Source organism: Patiria miniata, unplaced genomic scaffold, assembly GCF_015706575.1.
Source record: "Patiria miniata isolate m_02_andy unplaced genomic scaffold, ASM1570657v1 HiC_scaffold_7, whole genome shotgun sequence".
NCBI classification, from domain to species: Eukaryota; Metazoa; Echinodermata; class Asteroidea; order Valvatida; family Asterinidae; genus Patiria; species Patiria miniata.
This window is the reverse complement of record NW_024037074.1, coordinates 38,518,264-38,544,070: the sequence shown is the minus strand read 5'-3', so window position 1 is coordinate 38,544,070 and position 25,807 is coordinate 38,518,264. Positions and strand designations below refer to the sequence as shown.

The window sequence follows — 25,807 nt, the reverse complement described above, 5'->3', positions numbered from 1 at the left end:
CCTGAATTACGGCAGTTTTTTTTTTTTTGAGTCCTTGAGAAAATAAGTTGCTGGGCCATGTGTGTGTGTGTGGGGTTTTTTTGGGGGGGGGGGGCAGGCTTTTTGTTGGCAGTGTATGGTGAGGGTGCTATGACACTGCAGAATTGGTCCTCACACCTGTTCAAAGTCTGTGCTGATCAACAGTGGTACTGGTACAGTCCCTAGTAAAAATTTGTTGCAGTTGGTGATCTTTCCAAACGTTTTGCTCAAAGCTTCGTGTCTCCCTCAGCTTCTTACAACGAAAACAAACTTATCAAAGAAATGAGAGTAATACATTGTTAACGTCTTGCAATGGGGCCAGTTCATTCATGTGATCAAGAATGTGGATTTTGTGAAAGTAAAAACTTAAAAGTGCATTGAAGGGCTGATGTTGTGGCACGTGAACTTCAAAGTTGCAAAAGTGGAAAAATATTTCATTCTTAAGAAGTAAGCCAGGTGGGTCTCTTGATGCCAAAGTTGCATCCATTTGCATTCACGCTGAGTATTAGCAAGCCTGCACCCAGTCACATAGCATTAAAATTTGCTTTGATGTTTAAATATGTTGTACTCAGTGCTAAACGTTGAACCTGATTCTGTTGGTGCGGTACACATACGATGAGCAACATAGAATGAATTTCACCAAAAGATTTGGTGAACTCAAATAAGATGTAACTTGGGCTTTTACCAACCTCAAAGTTAAGTGATTTCACATTTGCTGTATCTGGTTCCTATTAGTTGGATTTTTCTTCCATTTTTTTGTGCTGATCAACATTGATTGATTAATGACATTATAACCTAAAGTACTTAAGTACTATAGTTTACAAAATCCTGCAGTGGATTTCACGCAACAGTGTGTAGCTTATGCCATGCATAGGACTTACTCAACAATTTTGCTGGGTAGCTGCACAACAAGCTTATGATCGATTTCACGAAACCTGGTATAGCTGTGCAACGTTTTTATAATCTAAACATCTTGGACGAGGATAATAACTGCATTTTCGACGGCTGTTGGTGAATGATTTTGTTCTGTCACGAAACAGTTATTGGATCACCTCCGCCCGCCATTTTGAAAATATTTTTACCCGACTTCCTTCGGAATCATGCAGCAACTCTAAACATTCTGTCGTGAATAAAATAGTTTGGCTATGAGTGTCTCGTATCAGCCTTGATAAGTTGTGCAATAACAGGCTCCATGGCGATCGCGATTTGCTGGTAAAGTAGTTCATTTTCAGTTGCTATGCCACAACTTACGCCACCTAAAATGACTGCAGAAGTTATGCCATTATTTATTGCACATGTCGTGGACTTACGCGCTATGAAACTTTCGTGAAATGTGTCATAAGTAAAATGTTGCGCAGCGTGAAATGTTGCTCAATAATATGTGGCGCAAGTGGAGTTTACGCCATTGCACAAAGGTTCTTAAAATCGGCTGCAGGATTGTTATGGTTAAGTGCATGTACATGTACAGCGGGTCGTAAATTGGCAGTTTACGTGTACTTTTCCCACCTGCATCCAAGCCAAAGTTTCAAATGTTTGTAACAAATTATGGGCCGAGACCCCTTCCTGCCCCTGTTTTTGCCTGCAGTGCGTAACCCACTAAATGACTCAACTTTGACATTTTTTTCATCTTTCTTAGCGGCAATTAAGATACAGCAGCGACGAAAATATGTATTTCCTGGATGCAAAACGGGGTCAGAAATTAGGTCTCGTAAAAAAAAAATTGATGTGGGATTTGGGATACTTGTCACTGATTGACACATGCTCTGCTTTTCTTTCTTCTCTTTTTTTTCTCAGCTGGTTTACATTATTAAGAAATAAGAGGCACTGAGGCTCGGTTATGACATTAATTGACCGTGGCAAGAAGTTTCCTTCAAATTACTAGACACTTATGGATAATAAAATTAGGGTAGATAGCCGCACTTGCATAAGAACAGCGTGCATAGAACCCCAGTGAAAAACAAGGTCATCTTTTTTCAGGGGTTTTGTGAGCCTACCCTAATTTTGTTTTTTAATTGGGAAACCATTGTGAATGTCAATAAAGTGATATAGAACCAGATTAGTTAATAAAAGCTGAAATAATGAAACACTTCCTCGTATGGATTCCAGAAAACTAAAGATAAATCGTTGAATACTAAATTTCACCAGTACTGAGGTCAACCTTGACCTTACAAAACCTGACTTTACCTTGACATTTGGAGTATCAAACTTGATTTTTTTTGGTCGTGCACTTATAACTCCTTGACCAATAGTATGCGTGTACTACTTCACAAAGTGCACACTCACGGTCACCCAAAATTAGAGCACACCAAAATTGCCGGCAAAGTGTGCTATGACCTCGATCATGTTTCAAATTGTCATTGCTGAATGAAGCCGACTTGCCATGGGCTCAGTTCAGTTTGGTTAAAATTTGGCTCAAAATTTACCATACACATACAGTCTGACTAAAGTTTATGGATTTCATACACAAACAGTAAATGGTAATTTGTGACCGCTTTTCGAAAGAAAACACCGCATGCACGTACTGGTTCAAGCATTTTGCACAAATTACGCCATTGACACAGTTTGTTTTGTTGTCGCAAAAATTGGCCTAAAGTTTACCATATACAATGTACCGGTAATGTATACAGTCTGATTAAAGTTTATGGATTACATATTTACACAGACAGTAAATGGCACTTTGTGACCACTTTCGACAGAAAATGCCGCATGCATGCTTACGTACGTGTTTACGCATACATGTATATCGCACAAATTCCGCATGGCTTATTTTTTTTTACAATCTGCACAAACCCAACGCATCTCTGCGTGAGCATCAGGCATCAGCATTGCATTCGAATAAAGTGGTTTTGGTATCCCCTAACTCTCCCTTAGTAACCATGGAGGGGGTACTTGAACACAGAGGATGAACGTGGATGTACATTCATGTACCGGTACATTCATGTTATTACTGCATTCTCAATGAGGCCCCCTTTAATGGAGAAACCAAGCAACTGCCCCATGACGGATTATCTGAACAGTAGCCAGGATAATTTGCCTTTGCCATTGAAAGGTGCCTTCGTGATAGAATTGTTAGTGTGTCCAGATTCGTCTATAGTCTACATAACAATGACATCATCCACTTTTGATGCTTCAGAGTTACGTACAGTGTATGTGTTATGGTTGTTGCTGTTCCATTGTTGGGGGAGGGGAGTAGAAAAACCAGGCCAAATGTGTCCGATTGTTTCGCTCGTAACCCCCGCCCTGCAAACAGGGCGCTGCGAAGGGCTGATGAGCTAAAACAGAATCTTGTGAAGGAAGTAACCTTCGCATGCATTGCATGCAGCTAGCTCGCAACCTCATCCCAAGTGCTTACTTTATTTCCAACCTCGTTTCCAACAGTAAGGTTATGGTGGGCGCGTACTGCTCCACACCCTGGGGACGAGGTTGGCTAGCACGCGCTACATTTGACAAACAGCTGCAGCGAAATCTATCCAATGAGAGCTCAAAGAGATTAGCCTTTCCCAGCGTCCTGTTGGGGGGGGGGGGGTGGTTACGAGTAAATCCGCTTGTTAGCCCAATTGGTTCAACTTTCACGATTGGTTTTATCAAAGGGTTCATGTCTGTAACCAGACACTTCAGCCTTTAGGCTGTAACCTGAGATGTCTGCAAACTTGTACATAATGCCCCAACCTGAAAAGTCGGCTGCTTCTGTTAGAGAATCACATTTCGTACTTTCCCTTCTTCTCTCAATCTCATCCATCTGTAAGTCCGTCCTCCCTTCTACCGTCTTCCGTCATTGTTCCTTTCCTCCAGCCTCGTTAAGGCAACTCTGAAGGATGCTCATTTAGCTCTTGACGTCCTTGAACCCTACCATGAACCCATTATGAGTAATAAGGTCGATGGGGAAAAAAAAACCAGCGAGAGACAGACTTGTTGTTACCCTTGCAGCCTTGGCCCAACTGTTTCTACAACTGTTGCGATCCGTCCGGCATAGAATTGCAAGCCTTTTCTTGATTTTAGAGGTCATTGGGGACGGAAAGTGCACCCCCCAAAATTTTGGCCAAGTATTACTCACGTGCCCTTTGGAACATTCTTTTTTTTAGTATCAGCACTGTGTTGTTGAACTAATTCCCAGTGTACAGGCGTGCCATCTCAGAATCTATTATCGTCATTTTATAGCATACATGTCACTCCGATTTTAAGTCAAGGTCGTCAAATTTCCGTTTGGTAAATTGAAACTATGTGGTCGTGAGTGTGACAGTTTTGCCAAGATTTGCCAGATTTCCTCCTTTATTTCAGTCGCATTTGTTACGTGTTAGGGTACCTCTGCTTCAAACTTTGAGCAACGAAATTTTGTGCCGTTACGGAGAAATCCCTTCAGGCTAAAAGAATTCCAAATCAAGGCTTAAATTTGTTTTTAATAAAGTCCCTGAAAAATTGCAAACAAGCATCCCTACCCCAAATGTTTACATCTAATGCTGCGGCAGGGACCGCATTATGTGGAACATTTGTTTTGTGAGGAAAATTTGGAATTGAGTTGTTGGGAATTTTCTTGTATATATGTAAATCTGGCGAACAAACTTAGAAGCGATTTTTGAGGTGGTGCCGCACTCGTGTGTACGCTGCGCATGTTCTTAAAGATGAGATGTGCGCACATTTTGGTGACGCTATTGGTCGAAGGAGCCTGGAGTGCATGCGTACTACCTGAGCGCAACTCACGCGAGCCCGGTGCCACTGTTACCTAAGAAAATGGCTGTGGCTGAATTAGTGAATATATTTACATTGTTTTTTTGGCCCGAAAACAAATATTTAACTTGTGTATGTTCACCAAAATCACCAAAAATCCAGAAAAAAAGGAATATGAGTTCAGCATACATGTACCTCTTTTGTATGATACAAATTTGCTGATGATAACAGTCTTCAAATGAGGTTTTGCCCTTCACCGACGTTTAAATGCTGTATACTCAGTGTGTTACCTCCCAAGTGAAAGTTGGAAAAAATCACTCGGGTGGGACTCGAACCCACGACCTCCTGCTTTCTAGTGCAGATGTTTTATCACTCGACCACCGAGCTAATGGGATCAGTTGGCTGGTTCGAATCCGATGTACATAGCAGCGGATACCGCATAAACTAACGACCCCAATCGCGGACGTATGCTGGGAATCGTGGACGATATTTTTCTCTTTTGTTCTCTGGTATTTTTCATCCACGGTTTGAAAAGATGAACACGTACACGCATACATGTACACGCCCATAAAAAATAGTGTTTTTTTTCCTAGAGTTAGAACATGCAATTTATGTGGAATATGCATTGTGTAGAAATCCCCTCTTATTCCTTGTCAGGCTTAATCTGCTCAAGTAAGACATCTCTTGGCAAATTTGGGCTTTAATTGGAGGGAACCCGCTCCCCCCTCAACCCAGCTAAACCGTTTGCGAGTTGCAGATAGGGTCAAATTGTTAGTGGCATTCGTTAGCGGTCTGGGGGCTTAGTGGGGCCCTTACGTGCATACTCAGTGTTAATCATAGCGGTGTGTATGACTCTAATAATGAATTGGTTCCTGTTACATTTTAGAAGTTTGTTGGGGGGAGCTGTCTTGCCGTGGAATTATGCGCATGTCATGCTGGATATGCACCCAAGGTCCTTCCAATTTTCAGAATTTCTTTAATAGTTATTTCCCTTGTTCTGCTTTTGCAAAACAAATCTGCAAAAAAAGTTAGTCCTCATGTTTGGTTGTTGTTAGATACATGTACAAGAAGATGTACGTTGCGTTGCATTGTAAATATTATATTCCACCTTTCAGTGCATTGCATGCCGCCTTCTACCTCTGTGGGCGAGGTTCGAGCCTCATCCAGGCTGACATTCACTGGCAGATCAGGGGTTGGGGTGGTGGTGGGGGGGGGGGGGGGGAATGGGGGTACTGGGCAGTGGCCTTTCCTCCTCTGAACAAGTGTCAATTTAAACCAAAACAAAATTAAGTTACCAGAAGAGAATTGAAAGACGACTGTTTATTGCCTTTCCCTCTACAGATTCCAGAAATGTTACTAGAAAGAAAGAAAAATGAAAAGGTCCACCCCCTTGTGTTAAATGAGGGCAAATAGTACCTCCCCATTCCCCTCTTGAAAATTTGGTCCTGGATCTGTTTGTTGTATAGATGGGTTTTCAGTCCTGCCCGTTTTTATGGGTGTTTTTTTTCTGGTTTATGTTCGCAGGGTTTTCCTTCCACCATTTAAGGTAGATTAGATCATTTGCAGCTATCCAAATAGTAACTGACAAAATTATTGTTGAAAATCGTACTTGGTCTAAAGATAGTAATGGCACGAAACTCCCTGTGAAATTATTCTATCTGGCATGCTGTCATTTTGAAGAAAACAATAAAAGAAGGCAATTTCCAAAGATGCGTCAAGTGACTTTAGTAGTTGGTTTGTAATTCGGCGAATCTGTGAATGGGTGCGTGCAAGTGTTGACACGACGCACATGCTATTATTCGTTGGTTCTGTGCGTTACATCGTGTAGCTGCAATCAGCTGAAGGAGAACATATCCGGGACGCTGATTTCGGGTGCAATTCAAAACATGTCTCTGCAACTTTTGAATTGCAATCTAGAGATCCTAGAATATTGTTTACTTGGAATATATACAGCATTCGCAGAGCTAAAACTTCTTTAGTTGTTAAGCACCCGTATAGATTTTGAGCACTTTTGTTGCTTCAAACCCAAAAAAATGCACAAATGAGAAATGATCCATCTACCTGAACATTTGTCATTGTCTTAATTCTCCCTCTAGGTATTTTCAGGCTTCAGGACTGCAGTGCTTGTGCACTTTGGAAGAATTCTTGTTTTCATTTAATACCAGAAAGAATTTAAAATGAAAAGAAATAAAAAAAAAATGAAATTTAAAGTCGTGTTATCCACCTTCTTATGATGACTTGTTTCCCAACCTGTCTCCCGCCACCCATTTTACCTGACCAGGTACATGAGCTGTGCGATAACTTCTGCCATCGGTACATCAACTGTCTCAAAGGGAAGATGCCCATTGATTTGGTGATTGAGGACCGGGAAGGCGGAATGAACGGAGGCAAGACGGGGCTAGGAGAGAACCACACAGATTCTAGAAGTGAAACGGTAATATTTTTGTTGTTGTTGGCTATTTCCTGATTGCTTCAACCCTAAGCCTCCTCAGTCCTCCAAAATCCTTCAGGCGGTTTTGGAAGAATTTGGGGGGTTGAGGGCTAGGAGAGAACCACACAGATTCTAGAAGTGAAACGGTAAGATATTTGTTGTTGTTGGCTATTTCCTGATTGCTTCAACCCTAACCCTCCTCAATCCTACAAAATCCTTCTGGTGGTTTGGAGGATTTTTGGGGATTGACAATGAATGGTGTTTGAGAAACACAAGGATTTTGGAGGATTGAGGATGAATGTTGTTGAATCACATGAGGATTTTGGATGATTGAGGATGAATGGTGTTTGAAAAAAGGAGGATTCTGGAGGATTGAGGATGAATGGTGTTGAATCACATGAGGATTTTGGATGATTGAGGATGAATGGTGTTTGAAAAAGAGGAGGGTTTTGGAGGATTGAGGACGAATGCATTTTGAGAGGCAGGACTGTTTGATGATTTTGAAGGATTGAGGCGCTGGGTGTCCTTCATTTGAACATAAGTGCAAAATTTTGAAGGATTTTGGAGGATTTTGAATGGTTCCTAGGGGGTTAGGGCCTAGGGGGTTATGGTTGAAGGCATACATATGGGATCACTAGCGTTTGTCTCAAAAGTAACCTGCCAAATTCTCAAAAAGTTTAAGATTAAAGATTCTACTAGTACTAAACACCCTGGCTTGATGTCAATAAGAAGAAATCAAGAAATGTAGGTGATTTTCAACGATCAGTCAATTGACTGATTTTTAGAACAAAGAGTGCTATTGACGAAAATCATGTTTTTGTGATCAAAAGGTTGTCCATGGTTTTTCACTGTTTTTCTTGAAAATGTGTAATTACCACTGAGCTGAAACTTCATCAGGTCAACTTTTGAACATTCTTCTTTAGATTTTAAGGTGTGTTATTGCAATCAAACAAAATTGCGTAAAAATCTGGTAATCGTTTTCAGTAGCAAATAACACAGTACCCTATTGCCCAAATTTTATATTCATAATTTTCGTAATTTTTATATATATTTAAAAATTTGTTTGGTGATTGGGTTCCAGACAGGGTCGGCAGTAATTTAAAAAAAAAAGGTGTTTTTTCTTGGGTTGGGAGCCCAAAATAGGATCGGTCGGAAATGAGAGCTAAGGAAATAAAAAGGGACGCCCTAACTTACACAGAAGAGTACCTGATAAAAATCCCCACTGATTCAGTTTTCATTGCACACTGAAGACAAATATCAACAATGATGCTTCAATGTTTCCTGAGGTGTTCAGTTATTGCAAACACGAAGATCGAAAGTAACACAATTAAACACTGGTATAGAATCAGAAATATTTACGTTTATTGTCAAATAATTGCATATTGTTCTAAATATTTAAAACAGTGAGCTCAAGTACATGTATGTTTGTATGCTCATACAAAATGTACATGTACTTTTGTTAAATTAAGTGAAAGGCAGCAAATTTCACCTTTTTTCCCTATAAATACATTTCACACCAAAAAACCCCCTCTTTTTTCTCCCTTTTGGGACATCTTCAAACATTTTACACCAAAACCCCTTTTTTCCCATTTTTTTGGGGACATCTTCAAACCTCTGAAATGTTTGTTTTGTTTTGGTTACAAACATATCCGTTTTGTGAGCAGACTGGCTGCCGGTCCGTACACTACCGATACTGATTGTGAGGCAGGAACCAGCCTACCCCGCGAGAACAGGAGTTACTGTCTGGCAGCCAATAATTCGAAAATTGTAAAGTACATGCGTCGATTTTCATTGGTCGATTTCACATTCGAAAGTAAAGAACTTGTAAGATAGCAATTCAGAAAAGGAATCATCAATTTAGAAGGAGAATGCATCTTTAATCAGAACACTGCAAAATAGACAAAAGAGATACAAAAAAAAATTGTGTATATTTTCCCTGCAGTTGTGAACACAGATAATAGCGAAATGCCGCTTCGCAAATAAAAATGTGTTGAATTTGAAGAGTGAAAATGACAGAATATGTTTGGATTGGATAACCCAAATAAATAACGCACTGTGAACTTTGAACAAAAAAATCCATGTGAACTCGGCAGGTGTATGCAGAGGCTTACCGCGTACAGAGCTGTGAATAATTATTTTGTAAGGGTAATTACGAAACTCCCCCCGAAACGTGTCCAATGGATAATTACCATCTTACCGGCATTCATGAATTGCCATTTATTTTCTCTTAATTGATATTAATGCCCACATTTAATTGGTTAATGAGTTTCTCTCTCGCCTGTGTAATTCAATTTCCCGGCCTGTACTTTGTTCTTTCAATAAATGGCTGCCCAATTTCCGCCGGGGGATGAAAAAGTACAGTACACTTATCGTTTAAATCAAAATTGATTTTAATATTTCAAAAAATAAAGAGTAGCCTGAGGTTTTTTTCTAATGTTACAAATTTCACAGATTTGTTAAGATTTGTCCTGCACCATTTAAAATAGACAGAGATTACCTCAATAACATACAATTTTTTTTTTTTTAATTTGAACCATGTGACATGCAGGTTGCGTAAATATTATGAGCATAATTTCGGGACAAAAACATTGGGATTGCTAACTTGATTTTCAAATTGGGCTCCGCAATAATTACTCTAAACGTGACAGATGATCACCGCACGTCTTTTTTAAAATTAACTCCGGATGATAATGCTCAATTTTGCACAGTGTGCGCATCAGCGGTAACCACGGTAATGGAAGCACTAGCACCTCCCATGACTCATTCCATTATCAATGCTTTTGATTAAAATCGAACGGACGGGTTGGCCAATTACAGAAGCGGCGAGGTTCTGTGGTAATACATCCCAAATCAGGCATTAATACTTTGTTCGGTAACAAAAAGTATAACCGCCCCAAAAAGCAATATCATTGTATTGTATGAGAAAAGCATTATACACACTTTACAACACTTGTCATCCCAAACATCCGAAATCAGGCATTAATACTTTGTTCGGTAACGAAAATTAAGACCGCCCCAAAAAGCAATATCATTGTATTGTATGAGAAAAGTATTATACACACTGTACAACACTTGTCGTAGTTTCTGAATACATAGACCTAATTCCTGTGTGCCATGCTCGGATGTACATGCACGAATTCAGATAAGCTTTTATAGGATTTAAGCACAAATGAACGTGATGTTTCAATGTGAATGGCAAATAAAGATTGATTAATCAAAGAATCAACATTAAAATTCAATTGCCATATTGTACCTAATCCCAGCACCCCTTCAACTGTTAAAAAGGAAGAGATAATTCCCTTCGCAATAATATACCGGTATGCACTAATTCAGATAAACCATCATTGCGACCTAAGCATTAAATATCCGGCCAATTTTAACGTGATTGGCAAAAATAAAATGAAAGATTTAAGTTTAGGAATCAACGTTAATATCTAATTGCTTTATTGTACCTATTCCTATTCCAAACCCCCCGCAACTATTAAAATTATATTCCCTTGCAAAAGATTAGTTTTAATTTTCTAAAATTAGGAGGGTTTAAATTTAGGAATCAACATTAAAATCTAATTGCTTTATTGTACCTACATGTAATCCCCCCTTAAACTATAAAAAAAAGATAACTCTCCTTGCCAAAGGCTGCTCTTAATTTTTTATTTTAAAATTGGAAGGATGTAAGTTAAGGAATCAACGTTAAAAATCTAATTGCTTCATTGTACGTATTCCAAATCCTCTCAACTATTAAAATTATATTTCCCCTTGCAGTAGATTAGCGATAATTTTTTCCCCTTTCCTCGGGGTGGGGGGGGGGGGTGTTGGATTGTGCGTGCCAAGGCAGCCGAAGCCCAGGCTACAAACCCTGCTAATGGCACTGGTTTGATTGATGGGGGTAGCGATGAGAGAGTGTTTGCTCTGACCTCTAGAGAAGGAGCTTTCTCGTCTCCGCACCACAAACCGCGACTCCGCACCACAAACCGCGACGAGGACAGAGGCTCAGCGTATACTCACCCATGCATACATCTCAAACCCTCTCCTAGAAAACAAAAACGATAGAGAGAGAAAAAAGAGATATCAGTTTAAAAAAAAAAAAAAAGGGGAAAAAAATGGCTAAGAAGCAGTCTCGTATATAATGCATGGTTGCCTTGTGAATACAAACTCTGGTTGTCCGGGCAGATTTTAATCTATTTTCATCCCCATTGTTTGTGTTGGGGCGGCTAGTGGATGTGGGGGCCAGAATACACAATGTGGCTCAGCTTTAATTTTCCCGAGTGCATGTTTCAAGTATGCCCTTAATAATCCGGCTCTGTCAACTAGTGCTTCAGGCAGCCAACGCATTTTCTGTATTATATTATGTTGAAATTGTTGCCATTATACAATGGGAGGAATGAATGGCTGATGGAAAATGTTAAATGTATGATGTTAATCAAGTTTGTCAGGTAAATTTTGTTACCACCCCCCCCTCCCAAATAATAAAAACTACCCAAAAAACAAAAACATGATCAAAAGAAAAGGGGTCGGAATAAAAACCTACAAAGAACGCAAGTGTAAATAATGTATTTAATATTATTCTCTAAGCCAAATGTGATACAAAATGAATTTAAGAAATATAATAAATTATAATGTGTTCCCTTGTGAACATTGTATTTTTTCCACCAACCCTGTTTGTTTCAGGTATTTTCCAAGTACTTACATTAACTACGTGTAAATGTAATTATTGGAAAATGATTTTCAAAATCTCAAGTTTAATCTGATGTGGTCGATCAAATGTAATCATGTATACATGAAATGTCCTTTGTATTTTTGGAATGGGCTATCCTGAAGGAAATTTACACAAAAAGACCCAACAAATTCTTAAGCAGTTGTAGCAGTGCTGGTAAATGAAAATCCATGTTATGCATTGCAGCAAAAATGAAACCGAAGCAACAGTTTCTGATGACAGACCGAGATAAAAAGACATCAAAATGTGGCTTTTTTCTCTGTTTACAAAAAGCTTTGCGCTTCATTTGCCTGTAGTGATTTGGCTCAGTTTTTTTGCCGTCGTGACCTCAGCGACCTCTCTCCCCCCCCCCAAAAAAATTCTGTCTTGGAGAGAAAGTGAAAGTTGGGGTCATTGCCTAGAGAAAGGTGGGGAACAAAACAGGGAACACCCCGGCTACAAAATGTCTTTAAATTGGCCAGGGGTTGCCATGGCAACATAGATGACTTTGGCCCTGCTCTGTCATGCTAAAAAGGGACTAACTTGTAAGCAAAGGGTATTTCTAGTTTTTTTTTTAATGGCTGTAGTCAGTGTTTGAGGGAAATTTTTAATGTATGATTTTTATCCATCCTGACTAAATGCATGCTCCTGAATTTATACACATGTTTAAAACTTGCAAATTTTTCCAGAATGCCCATGATATACATAGTATGAACATGTGCACAACATGTGCACAACATGTGCACAACATGTGCACAACATGTGCACAACATGTGCACAACATGTGCACAACATGTGCATACTGTAGTTACACTATTACAATACATTATAACACTCTTTTACTTTCCAAATAATGCACTAAGATCTGTGAAATGACGTACATGTATAAAGTTACATACCCGGTACATAATTTCACACATCATGCATTAATTGAACAGGAAAATAGTGTTATAATGTATTGTAATAGCCTTATTTCCCCTCAAACATAGGTGTATCTTACATGTAAGTAGTGCCTGCAAAGTCGGGAACGGGAGGTTTTTTTTATGTAAGGCATGAATGATGTTCAATTAACGTTTGGGAATTATTCTTTGAAATGACATAAAGTCCTTTTACCGTTTCCCAGAACAAATGCATACTCAGTGCAAGTTAAAATACTTTGTAAAGAATCTGAATGATGATCATGTGCAAACAACATGGAACATGAAAGTCATTGTCAAGTTGTTAAACAACATGCAGAACAGAACATAACATAAAACTATTTTTTGGGTAAATTATCCACCACTTCCCCCCCCCCAAAAAAATATCTGAGTTCTTTAACTCGGTCAGATTCTGTCCGTTTTTTTTTTTTTTGGGGGGGGGGTCAAACTACAAAAACCTCTTTTGGGCAAGCATCAAATAGTCAACTTTGTATACAGAACCTAATATTAGCATTCTAGCTTGAAATTGTTTTCAATGGTTCATTATTAATGATCAATATTTGATGTCCGCGGTCTTGTTTAGGTTCAATCAGCCCAAATCTGGAACAATCAACAGAACGGACTCCATCAGCAAACCATCACACGCAAAGTTTTATCTGTTCTTATCAACCCTCTCCACCGATGCACAAATATCATTTATTCTGTTAAAAGGTGATTAATGCATCGACAAGATAAATACCGCCTTTATGCGAAAATGAAAAATTGGGTGCAGGACATTGGAAAAGTACTTTTAATGTCGTAGAAGCAAGATAATTTTCTTTTTCTTTAATTTATTTAAAAAGAAAAAAAAATTGTTTGGACCAGTTTTGAAGGTAAAAGACACTTTAGAATAAATCACCCTCATGGAGTAAATAAAGGTCAATTTTTTATGATAAATGCAATTTTTGGATAAATGGTAATGATCATAAATGAAATATTGTAATATTATGTTTTTTTTCTCCGATGCTTTGCAGTATAAATTACCAAGGCAATAAATATGTCTGAAACAAGTAGGTTTAAAACCTGATTGTGGCCTGGATGCCGATAACTGCCTGAGCCCAACCGGCCAAACACATTTTTATTCCCGTTCATACATTGTAAAAAACCTTTCGATCAAAAAGTCAAAACAAGTCAGATTTTGCCTAGTACTAAAAATATCCTTGTATGGAGGCTGGCGCGCTGTGCGACATGGCGCAGAACGCGATGGTGCCGGTGTAGTGTGAATTTAGGACTCTATGAAATACGGACTCATATGTAGTATTGCGCATGCCTAAGTGAAGATTGTGAATGTTCACCAATAAAAGGGACCAGATTTCATTGGAGTCCGAATTTCATGTGACACCGGAAAAGTGTTTAAATCCAGCCAGTCGGTGTTTTATCAACTGTTTAAAACTGGCCTCGTGACGACTCTCGACCAGTAGGAATGGGTGAACTGTCTTAGGTATATTTATGAATGACATATCAACATCTACAATATTAATCCTTTTAGTTGAATGCTTATGCACTGATTTAAGAAAAAGCCCCCCTATAAAAGCAAAACAAGCAACAACAAAAAATGCACTTGCTATGATAAATTCAAAAAACCTCTCACAATCTATTGCACAATTTAGAATCAGAATTAGTTTTTAAGACAAAATGATTTTAGTCCTAAAAAGCCCTCAAACTTGATAAAAAAAAACCACTATGGAATTTGCTAATTCCCTTTCTGAGCCAATCCCTTGCGAAAGCCAGGAGAAAGGGAAAAAAAATTGGGGCCTCCATCCAATGTAAACCTATCCATCAAAAATAAACACGACCCTATGAGGTCAAACTCTGGTAGAGACACACACACTCACACAGACCACAGAGCCAACGCGCTCACACATGTGTGTACAGAGAAAAGCCCCAGATTATCCCATGGTTAAAGCCAAGAAGTCCATTGTGGGTTATTGTGCAAGGCCTGTTGTGCGTAAATATGCAGGCATATGGTGGATGTTTGTAGGGTTAAACATCAGCGGCTGAGGCCGAACAAAGAAACTGCTGGATTTCGGGGTGTTTTTGTGGTGTGTTTTCAGTACAAGAATTTTGTTGGAAAAATATTGATACATGGGGGCGAGGAGAGTTTTTTTTTTTATTTGTTAGATAACTAGTAAATTACATGTGTGTAGCCTAGATTTTTCAGATTTGGGCATAAAAGACAAATAAAGTGTCAATCTGAAAGAAAAAAGGTTAAGATACTTGCATTTATGCCTAAAAGTTATTGTTAAAAATCAATTAGTGAAGAAGGGAAAGAGTTCAAATATGAATTAACTAAACCAAAATGTTCAGATATTTAAACGATACATTTTTGATTTTTGTTTTCAATATAGAGTTGTTAAAGTAACAATTTTAAAGGGAAAATACAACATTTGCTTAGTTTGCTGTAATTTTCAGAAATGGATGGATTTTGGGGGTTAGTATTGTATAGAAAATATTGTTACATTGACTTGTTTGATGTTTTGGGTTCGTAGATGCTGGAAAAAAACAACAACAAAAAACAATCATGCTCTTGTTGTCTGGTTCCCTGACCACGCTTAAGATGAAACAACAATTTATAGATGTCGGGGAATGGTAAGGTCAGGGAACCGGTCTGTACGTGTGTATGATAAATAAGTGTGTGTGATAAATACGTGTGTATGATAAATTGGGAGCAATATTTGAAAAAAAAGCCAGTTTTTTTCCAATGCTGTTTGGCCGACCAGCATTGGAAATTGATACTAAAATACCACTTTTCTTGAAAATGACAGCACACCAGGTGGTGCCATGATTTTACAGGATGCTTTATTCACTAACACAGTCAAGTAAGGTATTTCATAATAATTTGGTTGTTTTATTTTTTGATGTTTGCAAATGTTGTATATTTCCTTTTAAGTAAGCAGCAAACAAACATTGCTACCTTGAAATGTCATATTGCGGTTGAATTCTGTGTACACAGTGTGGATTGGTCAATACATCACATGAATCTGTGCTGGAATAAATCTTACATAAATATATACAAAAATGTATATATCATGAACATATATGCATATTTCAAATGTAAATATTTGAAAGTCCCTTTTGCACACAATACAGTCTAGTAAATATAAATATTATGTGACATGTAAATGCCCTGTGATATTTTTTTTTCAGCAAAGCATAGGAAACACATTATCATCACATGTGTTTTTCTTGTCTTTTGCAATTTGCTTCTTTAAACAAAGACAACTTGATTTTTTTTGGTGTTTATTTTTCCGCCCAAATCCTCCATACAAATGTGCGGATTAGTTATTCAAATCTTTGATAAATCCATGTCCTTGTGCACCCAACTGGGAAATTTCTCCGGTTTCTGCATAATTTAACGAGGTGCCAATCAATCAACGATTCCAGTCGATTGGGAATGTAATTATGCAGGGTTTAACATCGAACCGCACTTTACACGCTCGGCAAAATCAGACAATTTGCCTAATAGCCAAGGAAATTGCTTCACTGGATGTGAATGCACCCAGGCTCGTGGCTGACTGTATCGAATAAATGTGGAAAGGAAAAGTAAAGATAATGTCAACAGTAGGATGGGCAGGAAGGAATTTTGAAAAGACAGTGAATTAATGTTGTGAATCTAAACAAGCGTACCATAAAGAAGCTGATTGTATATTCCTAGCGCTGTAAAAACAAGAGAAAATTCATAGTATGCAGTTTTGGAGAGGCACAGGGCGAATACAAACTCATGTCTTGTGACAAATATTGTTTAGCCACACACTGAAGTTACAAAATAACATTTTTCATACATGTACATTAAAGGTAACATTTGTAAATATAAAAAAAACAAAGCTACCAAATTATTATGAAATACCTTACTTGACTGTAAGAGAATAATAGTCTCAAGCATCCTGTGAAATATATAAAAAAATATGACAACCCTAGAAATAAAGAGGAATGCCCTAGTAAAAGAAAACGAGCTGTAACTAAAAACGGGTTACTTGACGAAAGTTAATTGGTTTCCCATGTGGCTTATTAATTTTTGGAGTATGTATTAAATTTCCTTTATGCGATGGAATTAAAACAATGCGATATGACATCGGAACCGATACATAGACTTGCCTTCTGTAGCAGGCACAAATTTCAGCCGATACAAATCAGCTAGCTGCAGACAAAAAGGTAAAGACCTGGCATCTGTCAGCACCTCAAACCTAAACAATTTACACAACATACTTTTACAATTTACATGTAGACCGCAGGCTTTTTAAAAGTACAGTAAAAACAAAACCCAACAGTTTCATATGTACAGTGAAAGTGCAAACAGTATGATTGAGTTGAAAGTTTGAGAGGTCAAGTGAACCTCGACCTTTTGACCTCTCCGTTCTTTGTGCGCATGATGGAAGGTGCTACTTTCTACTCTGGGGGAAAAGCCTTACAGTCCCTAAACTTCAGTTGCTAAATACCATGGTAACACAAGAAAAACCCACTCTAATCTGATAAATTTCAGAAATACTTTTCCCTCACAGATTAGTTCTTGGTTGAAATAGACTTATTCACAAGTCTGCCATATTAAATTGAAAGCGAGGTAAACTCTATCTTTTTTCGGAACTTGCGAGTAGAAATGAAAGCAATGAAATGAACGATAATTACAAATTAATACCAGTCTACTGTGGTGATTAATTTAAAATGTGTGATTAAACGTACGCTAATGTTTTAAGCCACAATTAAAAAAAACCTTGAAAGTGAGGCTTGGAGTGCACTCCAATCATAAAATAGTCTGGCACCATCCCATTCAACAGTTTACAGTTTATAAAATAGATTCAGGGAACATGATCAAAAATGGCTTTCTCATGAGTAAGTTTTAGTGAAAACAGGACATTTAAGTGAATTCAGTGATAGTAATGTACAGAACATTTTGCCCAATCGGACAAACAGATTAATTTCTTTAAGGATTTAGTCATTCTTTGCCATACATGTTAGCGTAAAGAATTTTTTGTCCCCAAATATGTCAATACCTATGGTTACAGTTATGTCTGCAACAATTTATCAACGCCTCCACATGAAAGTGAATTGTTGATAAACAAACGGTTTTGTGTTACAGTTATTATTCATTTTTATACATGAAGTGGAACAAGTTGTCTCTAAATGCCTAAAAAACCATTATGTATACATGGACATGTATTTAAAGGTAGGGTAGATCATTTGTCATTTGTGCTTTTTTTTTTCGTTTGAAGCAACAAAAGTGCTCAAAATCTAAAGATGGGTGCTTAATTACTGGTAACAACTAACCTATGTGAATGCTGTATATTCCGAGAAAACAATATTCTAGGATCTCGATTTCAATTCAAAAGTTGCAGAGTCATGTTTTGAATTACGCCCGAAATAAGCGTCCGGGACACGTTCTCATTCAGCCGATTGCAGTTACACGATGTCACGCACCGAACTGACGAATGATAGCAACTGCGCACACGTGTGTATCTAGTCAACGCTTGCGCGCACACATTCACAAATTCGCCGAATTACAAATCAACTTTAAACAGAAATTTCCAAAAATGTGTCATTTGACGCATCTGTGGAAAATGCCTTCTTTCATTGTTTTCTTCAAAATGACAGCATGCCATCAATAATAATTTCACTGGGAGTTAAGTGTCATTACTATCTTTATACCAAGTAAGATTTCCAACAATAATTTTGTCAGTTACTTTTTGGATAGCTGCAAATAATCTTTAAGCAAGAATTTGCCCAAACTTCCAAAACAAAAAAGGATGTTCAAAAGGGCCTACAAATCACTCGATTTCACACAGTAAAATGCTTGGAATCCTATCCGAAAAAAAAAAAGGTGATCAAAACAATCTCAACATTAAGACACTGAACTACGGTATAAAGACCAGTTGTACGGCAACGCAGTTTTATCATTATCATACGTGATTGATCTGTTTTTGTGGATCAACCAAGTATAATGTTACTAATTAACATTCTGTCAGACAGAGATTGGTCATGGTTGGTGCACAGAAACACATGACTCGCTCTATGTATTATTGATGACTCGTTAACAGATGGTTAATTATTTACTAGGGAAGAAAATACCACCTGAAGTATTAGTATTTTCTAGGGCTGCCGCAAAAAACCTTATACTAAAGTGTTTCTTTTTCTCTTCATTAGTAAGATAAGAATGTATTTGAAGTTGTGTGCTTTTGTTCTTCAGCAAGTGCAATTTTTTTCTCCCAACGAATATTCTGTTTGAATGTTTTAGCTAAAAAAGAAAATAATAGTTTTATCTATTTTTTGACATTTTTAACCCTCTGAAAATATGCTTTTCTTTTTGGTTGTTTTGGCACCCATATTTTTTTTCAAACCTATTTTATTTACAAAACCGTAGAAGCACTGCGTGATTTCATTCGGGATTCGCATAGTTAAGTTTTGACTTTTTCAATGACTGCCCGCTATTTATTATGTAAATCATTGTTGATTTATCGTGTCAATCACGCCGGTCTGCAGACGTAATGGGCAGATGTCAGCCGTTGTGAAAAAGCTAAACGTTTAAACTTTCAAATGGTACTTAAAATAATTGCCAATCGCAATACTGAATAATTGCAATACTGAATGACATATATTGTAGATGATAATCTTTAGAGCTTGAAATTTCTCAACTAAACTAATTCAGTTGCTTGAAATAAATGTGACTATTGCTCAAAATGCCAGCCTGGTTCGACTCAATTGGGCTGGGCAGCCCAGAATTTCACGTAAGTCTAAAATTGATGACTGCTTTCTGGTTTTCATATGCGGTCTATCCGGTTAGCTTGTCTGCATGAACACCTGGCCTCATTAAGACAGGCGGTAACCTCATCCTTACGAAGTCTGCGTTAATTTCTTACAAATTACCCTCTTCTTTCTGGATTGGCAATGCAGGGTTCAGTGGGCCCGCCCACCCAGGGGTCAATGACCCCATCGATGCAGCAGCCCAGCAGCAACTACAGCCAGCACTCGGGCAGCTTACCCCTGGGCGGCCACGGCCAGCAACCGCCCGATGACACTCACTCCAACGCAGGGTCTGATACACCGCTGACAAACATGGTGGCGCAGATGCACTCTGGAGACAACAACAGCGAGACAGGTAAAACAAATTAAGGAATATTCACTCATTTTGGTGCCGTATTTGTTGACCAGGGTGTAGAAGCTTTATATGGTGATTTGTGACTAGTCACAAGAGTTCCTGTGTGCAAGATTCGTTAATAATAATAAATTACGTGGTACTTATAGAGCGCTTTATACCAAAAGTCTCAAAGCGCTTCACAATTATTACCCCTGTTCATCAGGCCTTGAGACCAGTTTTTGCAGCAGCTTGAGATCAGCGCATTCTGGTCTCTACCCTCACAGGTACCCATTTATACTCCTGTGTGGAGAGAGGCGATTGTAGTAAAGTATCTTGCCCAAGAACACAAGCATCATGTTCCCCTCAGGGTTCAAACCTACGTACCACGGCACGCGAGTCGAACACTGTAACCATTGGACCAAGGCACTGCACCATACTGGTATGCACCATGGTTCGTGTCTGTGGCTTGGAGTACATCAAACTACATTACACCTTTATGTTCAGAAACCTGGCTGAATGATATGGCAGCAGTGGTGTTCACTGTTCCAAGTGTCTCTTGCATCTATCTCTTTGCGGACATTGAGAGAGTATTCATGGATGAGTTCAAGGCATCGTGTTGCTTACTCATGAAATCCAGGGAAGAACAAGTTGCATATGAACCTTAGCAAGCAGTGCCAACATAGGCAACACAGGGAAATGAAACATACACTGTATCTACACCAAGTCAGACTAGTCTTATGCATCAGCTTTCAGAATCATCGGGTGTTATAATTTTTCAAAACCCTGCTGCGGTTTGAGCATTTAATGGGCCTTCTGCAAGTAGCCAGTTGACATTATGTACAGGGTTTTCCAAAATTTGGCTTAGTCTCAGGCTTTGTCTTTGGCCCCCGACTACTGAACATTTTGCTCAATAAAGGTCTGTATTTGTGTTTCCAATACAAAATCCTTTAAACCCTAACCCCCGGGTCCTTTTTGTTAGGAACCATCCTCAATCCTCCAAAATCTTCCAAGATTTTGCACTTATGTTCAAATGAAGGATACCCATTGCCTCAATCCTTCAAAATCCTCCAACAGCCCTGCCTCTCAAAATGCATTCATCCGCAATCCTCCAAAATCCTCCTCTTCTTCAAACACCATTCAGCCTCGATCCTCCAAAATCAACCGATACTAAATGTCCATGTGCCCTCAATCCTCCACAGTCCTTCGAAATTGTATGTTGCATTCAGCCTCAATCCTCCAAAATCCTTTAAAAAAAACGCTCGTAGGACTTTGGAGGATTGAGGAAGGTTAGGGTTAATATGCGACCAATCTGTTTGGGTTGGGTGTTGATAGTTTTCTATATTGTTTAGGAGCCAAAGATAGAAAAAAAAAAACAGAGACGAGGCCAAGGTTTTGTTAAAAAAAAAATGTAAAAACCTCTATGATGGCATTGCACTAATAATTCTTTTATTATTTTGGAACCACGCCACATTCTCGTATCTTAGATGGTGGGCTGGACAATAGTCTGGGTTCCGGAGAGGGTACCGGGGAAGACGATGACGATGAGAGAGCGGCCAAACGCCAGAAGAAACGAGGCATCTTCCCCAAGTCAGCCACCAACATCATGAGGGCATGGCTGTTCCAGCATCTCACTGTAAGTCAGAGAGGCTCTTCCATTGTCTGGCCTTACTCCCTGTGGAATAAGCCATCTTGCAGTCTCGTGTGAGCAACATATATGGGATGGAATACGGGATAAACACATTTTTATAAATGTCCATGTGAAAGCTGAAACAGGTCGCTTAATACTCTCATGTTGTTTAGCTCACAATTATTCAATTTTACAAACTGCCCCCTACACCATTAGTCCCTGTAAGCACCAAAGCAAGCTGTCTGTTACTATTACACCACACCAAGGGTAGCACTCTATGATGTTGTGGATTCATTAACCCCCTATGCAAACATACATGTACATTCCGTGCCAAGTTATCCTTGCAGTAAAAATCAATCAAGTGACTGTTCTCAACAGTTAGGAATTCCCAGCCTAAATAAAGTAGGATTGACTGGCTGGGACTGTTTAAGTAACTTGATACAGCTATGCTTTGACTTTGGGTCGGTGGATAAAACAGCTGTGACTACAACTTGCCTGCTTTGTCTGTTGACCCAGTTTGACTAGTCACAGTGCTTGCTTGACATACGATCTGACTGCTGGTGATGAACCTTTGTTAAAAGTATAGCAGGGGAAGTGGAAGTGAATTTTGACTGTCTGTGACTGTTTTAATAGCAAGAAGGTTAAAGAGTAGAGACAGTGTGATACAATGTAATACAAGTGCTAATGGGTTTAGAAGTGTTTAACTTTGTTTGTCTGTCCCGCACCGAGTTAATTCCGTTCTCAGTGTCAAGGTTGAAATGCAAGTGCTCAGTGTTCATGGTAGTGAATTTTGTTTTCCGTTAAGACGAGGTGCAAGTCTGTCAGAGATTGCACCCCCCCCCCCTTACCCATTTAGGCACCAGTGCAACTTGTAGTTGACGGGATGAGCAGGTGTCATGTCGTGTCCCATCAGACATAACACACAGACAGTAATTACAGTGTTACGGTGACGATGCACTCCCCTGTGCAGTATCCAGATACTGCTCACAGATCAAGCCGTAGTTTTGTAAAGTGCAAAAGTGGTTGTGTTGGGGAGATTATAGATCAATGATTCTTTGGTTTTGTTTAGTTTTCTTTTCTTTTCTCTTTGTTGTTTCTTTGTGTGTTTGTGTGAATTTTGAGCAATTATGGCAGACTTTTTTAATTTTGGGTTTCAAGGGAGTTCACAGTACATACTTTTCTGCATTGGGGGATTCCAAAGGTGGATGAGCAGGGATTTTTTTTTTCTCAAAAAGTAGGGGGGAAAGGCCAACTTGCCTGGGAAAGTCAATAAGTCGTAGAAAATAATACTGGATGAATATTTTTGGCACTGATCAGTGTTAATTGCCGAAACAATCAGCCATTTACAAGATTTTTTTTGACTTGTGGTGTTACCCAAAAGGTTATTTCCATGTTGTGCACATGGATATATCTGTTGGAATCCGGCAACCACAATAAGAAGCTTTCACTGTAGTGGTGTGACGCTCACGCGCATGCTGCCTGTGTTCTTAAAGAAAAGGCGCGCACATTTTGGTATTCCTATTGGTGGAAGGGACCCAAAGCACCTGCCTGAGCGCGACACGCGCAAGCCTTGCGCCATCGCAGGAAATGGCTGCCGCCTGATTTGTCTATATGAAAGAAGAAGTTCGGTTGACATTGTTCAGTGAGTAACCTGCAGCTGACGGTAAACTCGTCAACTCTAAAACAGTTTCTCCCCCTTGTCATGTCAGAACCACTCCATGGTCGTGACTCGGCATTTGACGCCTTTTTCTTTTCTTTTCCATTTCCCGCTTTTTCCCTCCCTTTCTCTGAACAGCACCCCTACCCATCAGAAGAACAGAAGAAGCAACTCGCTCAAGACACGGGCCTGACAATCTTACAAGTTAACAATTGGTGAGTCTGTGATCATTTGCGCGTCTGCTCGTCAGCGAAGGGAAGCGATAATCAAAGTTGGCAATAGGATTAGACGAGTGGTTACGATCGCGCAATCATGTGGTGTGCTTGTCTTTATAATGCGTGTTCATGACCCTGAAAGTGTTTCTATTCAATATTCGTTATTTCAGATTTTTATGGGTTTTTTTTTTTGACGTGATGAATTTTGCAGTTGTCTTGGTAAGTCCGCGATCATTTGCACGTCCGCTCGTCAGCGAAGGGAAGTGATAATCATAGTTGGCAATAGGATTAGACGACTGGTTACGACCGCGTAATCATGTGGTGTGCTTGTCTTTATATTGCATTTTTATGACCTTGAAAATGTTTCTATTCAATATTCGTTATTTCAGATTTTTATGGGTTTTTTTTTTGACGTGATGAATTTTGCAGTTGTCCTGGTAAGTCCGCGATCGTTTGCGCGTCCACTCGTCACCAACGGGAAGCAATGATCATAGCTGACATATGATACAGAAAGGATTAGACAACCGATTATGACTGCAATCATGCGGTGTAGTCATCTTTTCCAAAGCAATTTCAATATTGACAATTTTTCTGAGAAGTTTTAAACTTCAAGGAATTTTTTTTTTTACGTGATGAATTTGGCAGTTCCTGGCAGTGATTCGACATAAACGTTTACTTATCTCTTCTGTGTGACTATAATAATAATAATAATAATAATAATACAGCATTTATATAGCTCAACATGAATCAAAGATTCCTCAAAGCGCTTAACACTAAAACGAGAAATAATAGAAATAATCCCAATTCAAAAACCCAACTTGAACCAAAATTAGGCCGGACCAGCTAGTGTGTCAGTGAATAATCGTTAAACTGTTAAAATACTATAAATTGTAAAATACTGTTAAAATACCATAAAACTGTTAAAATACTATTAAAATACTGTAAAACGTCAAGTTAAAAACCTCAATCACACACTTATACACAGTTGCAAGAAAAGACATGAGCAAAAACAAATTACAGTTCAAAAACAGGAATAACGTGAAGACTAGTGTTTAATTACAGGTAAAAAGATGAGTCTTCAGAAATTTCTTAAAATCATCTAAAGACTTGTGACAGACAATGGAAGCTCATTCCAAAGTTTGGGAGCAGCTGCCGAGAATTCCCTATCGCCATATGATGTTGATGTTGTGGCCAGTTTTAGCAGATCACTATCACTGACTTGCATAACGATGAGTGTGAATAAAGTCAAGGAAATTGATATGAGTAACACATGCAACATGAACTTAACGCTAATAGTCACCTGAGTGTTTTGTACACGTAGTTTTGATATACTGGCCAGGTGTATGGGTATATGCACGATCCTCACTTCGAAAAATAGTGAGCAAAACAAGAGATTCTAGCACATAGTGTTGTGCCAAAACGTGTTCAGATAAAATGTGCAAATATAAGCATGTTTTGGATATCTGGCAATCGACAAGTAAATTTGTGCTGCAGGACTAATGAATACTTTATGATTGTCCCATCGGTGGTGTCAACATGAACTTAACAGTTTCCCAATCCAAATGTACAGCCAAGTGATACATTACACACCGTTTAGTTGGTAAGAAAATCCAACAACGATTAGAGAGGGATATCAAATCTGTCAAAGTTGGGGGGGGGGGGGGGGAGGGATTCTTGGAGGTGATGCAATGGAAACTGCAAATGTGTCCCGATCCAATTAGCAACTTCCTGCAAGCGCGTCCGACAATTGTCAAACACCCAGCGTATTGCATTGTTGATGTACATCATGATCACTGTCCAAGCTGGTTCCTGGGGTGTGGGGGAGTCTCTTTTGACAGGGTCTTTTCCAGGCACCTGTCAGTGATAGCTGCTCATATAATCTGACCTTTTTCGGTCAGTCCGGTCTGTCAGTTTTTGTCTTCTGTTCTTTCTGGATGGGCTACTCAACTCGCGTGCTTGCTTTTGTAGTTGTCCTGAAGACAGTCAGAGCATACTGACCGGAACGTCGAGCTTATACTTCTGGTTCTTTTCAGAACCATTCTCTTAGTTGAGAAAAAATTCGCACATGGTGTTTCCGCAAACCTTTAATTACTTAGTTCAAAACTGTTGGTTTCTCTGTCAAAGTGATAGCACCTCCGCACCTGCATATAAGTGCTCAGCGTCACAATTGATGCTCATATCACCAGTTTGTGTGCCTGAAAACTCAATCCACATGTCAGCCTGGGCGGGATTCCAACCCAGGTCATGAGAGGTGGAAGGCCAGGAAAGTACCCTTACATCAACCTGGCTCTCCAATTAAACACGTGACTAAAACAGAAATGCCTACTTTCAAAATTGGATAGGGGTTTGAGGAGGACTTTAACACGAGACTCTGCACATCAAATCCCCCAAGAAAGATTAGGGATGAACATCAGGTTTTTACCTTATATTCTATTCCACACTCCACTTCATTGTGTTGGGGAGCGATAATTAGATTGTG

General features: G+C 39.0%; 1 protein-coding gene across 2 annotated transcripts in view; it reads left to right on the top strand.

Moving 5' to 3' along the window:
- The window catches only part of LOC119745591 (homeobox protein Meis1-like), a 65,104-nt gene that overhangs the window by 18,347 nt on the left and 20,950 nt on the right, over positions 1-25,807 (top strand). For both annotated transcript variants that reach the window (XM_038222066.1, XM_038222067.1), the window contains exons 6-9: positions 6,965-7,117; positions 19,646-19,850; positions 21,314-21,462; positions 23,252-23,328. In XM_038222066.1, coding sequence (XP_038077994.1) covers positions 6,965-7,117; positions 19,646-19,850; positions 21,314-21,462; positions 23,252-23,328 — 584 coding nt within the window. The remainder of the gene's footprint in view (positions 1-6,964; positions 7,118-19,645; positions 19,851-21,313; positions 21,463-23,251; positions 23,329-25,807) is intronic.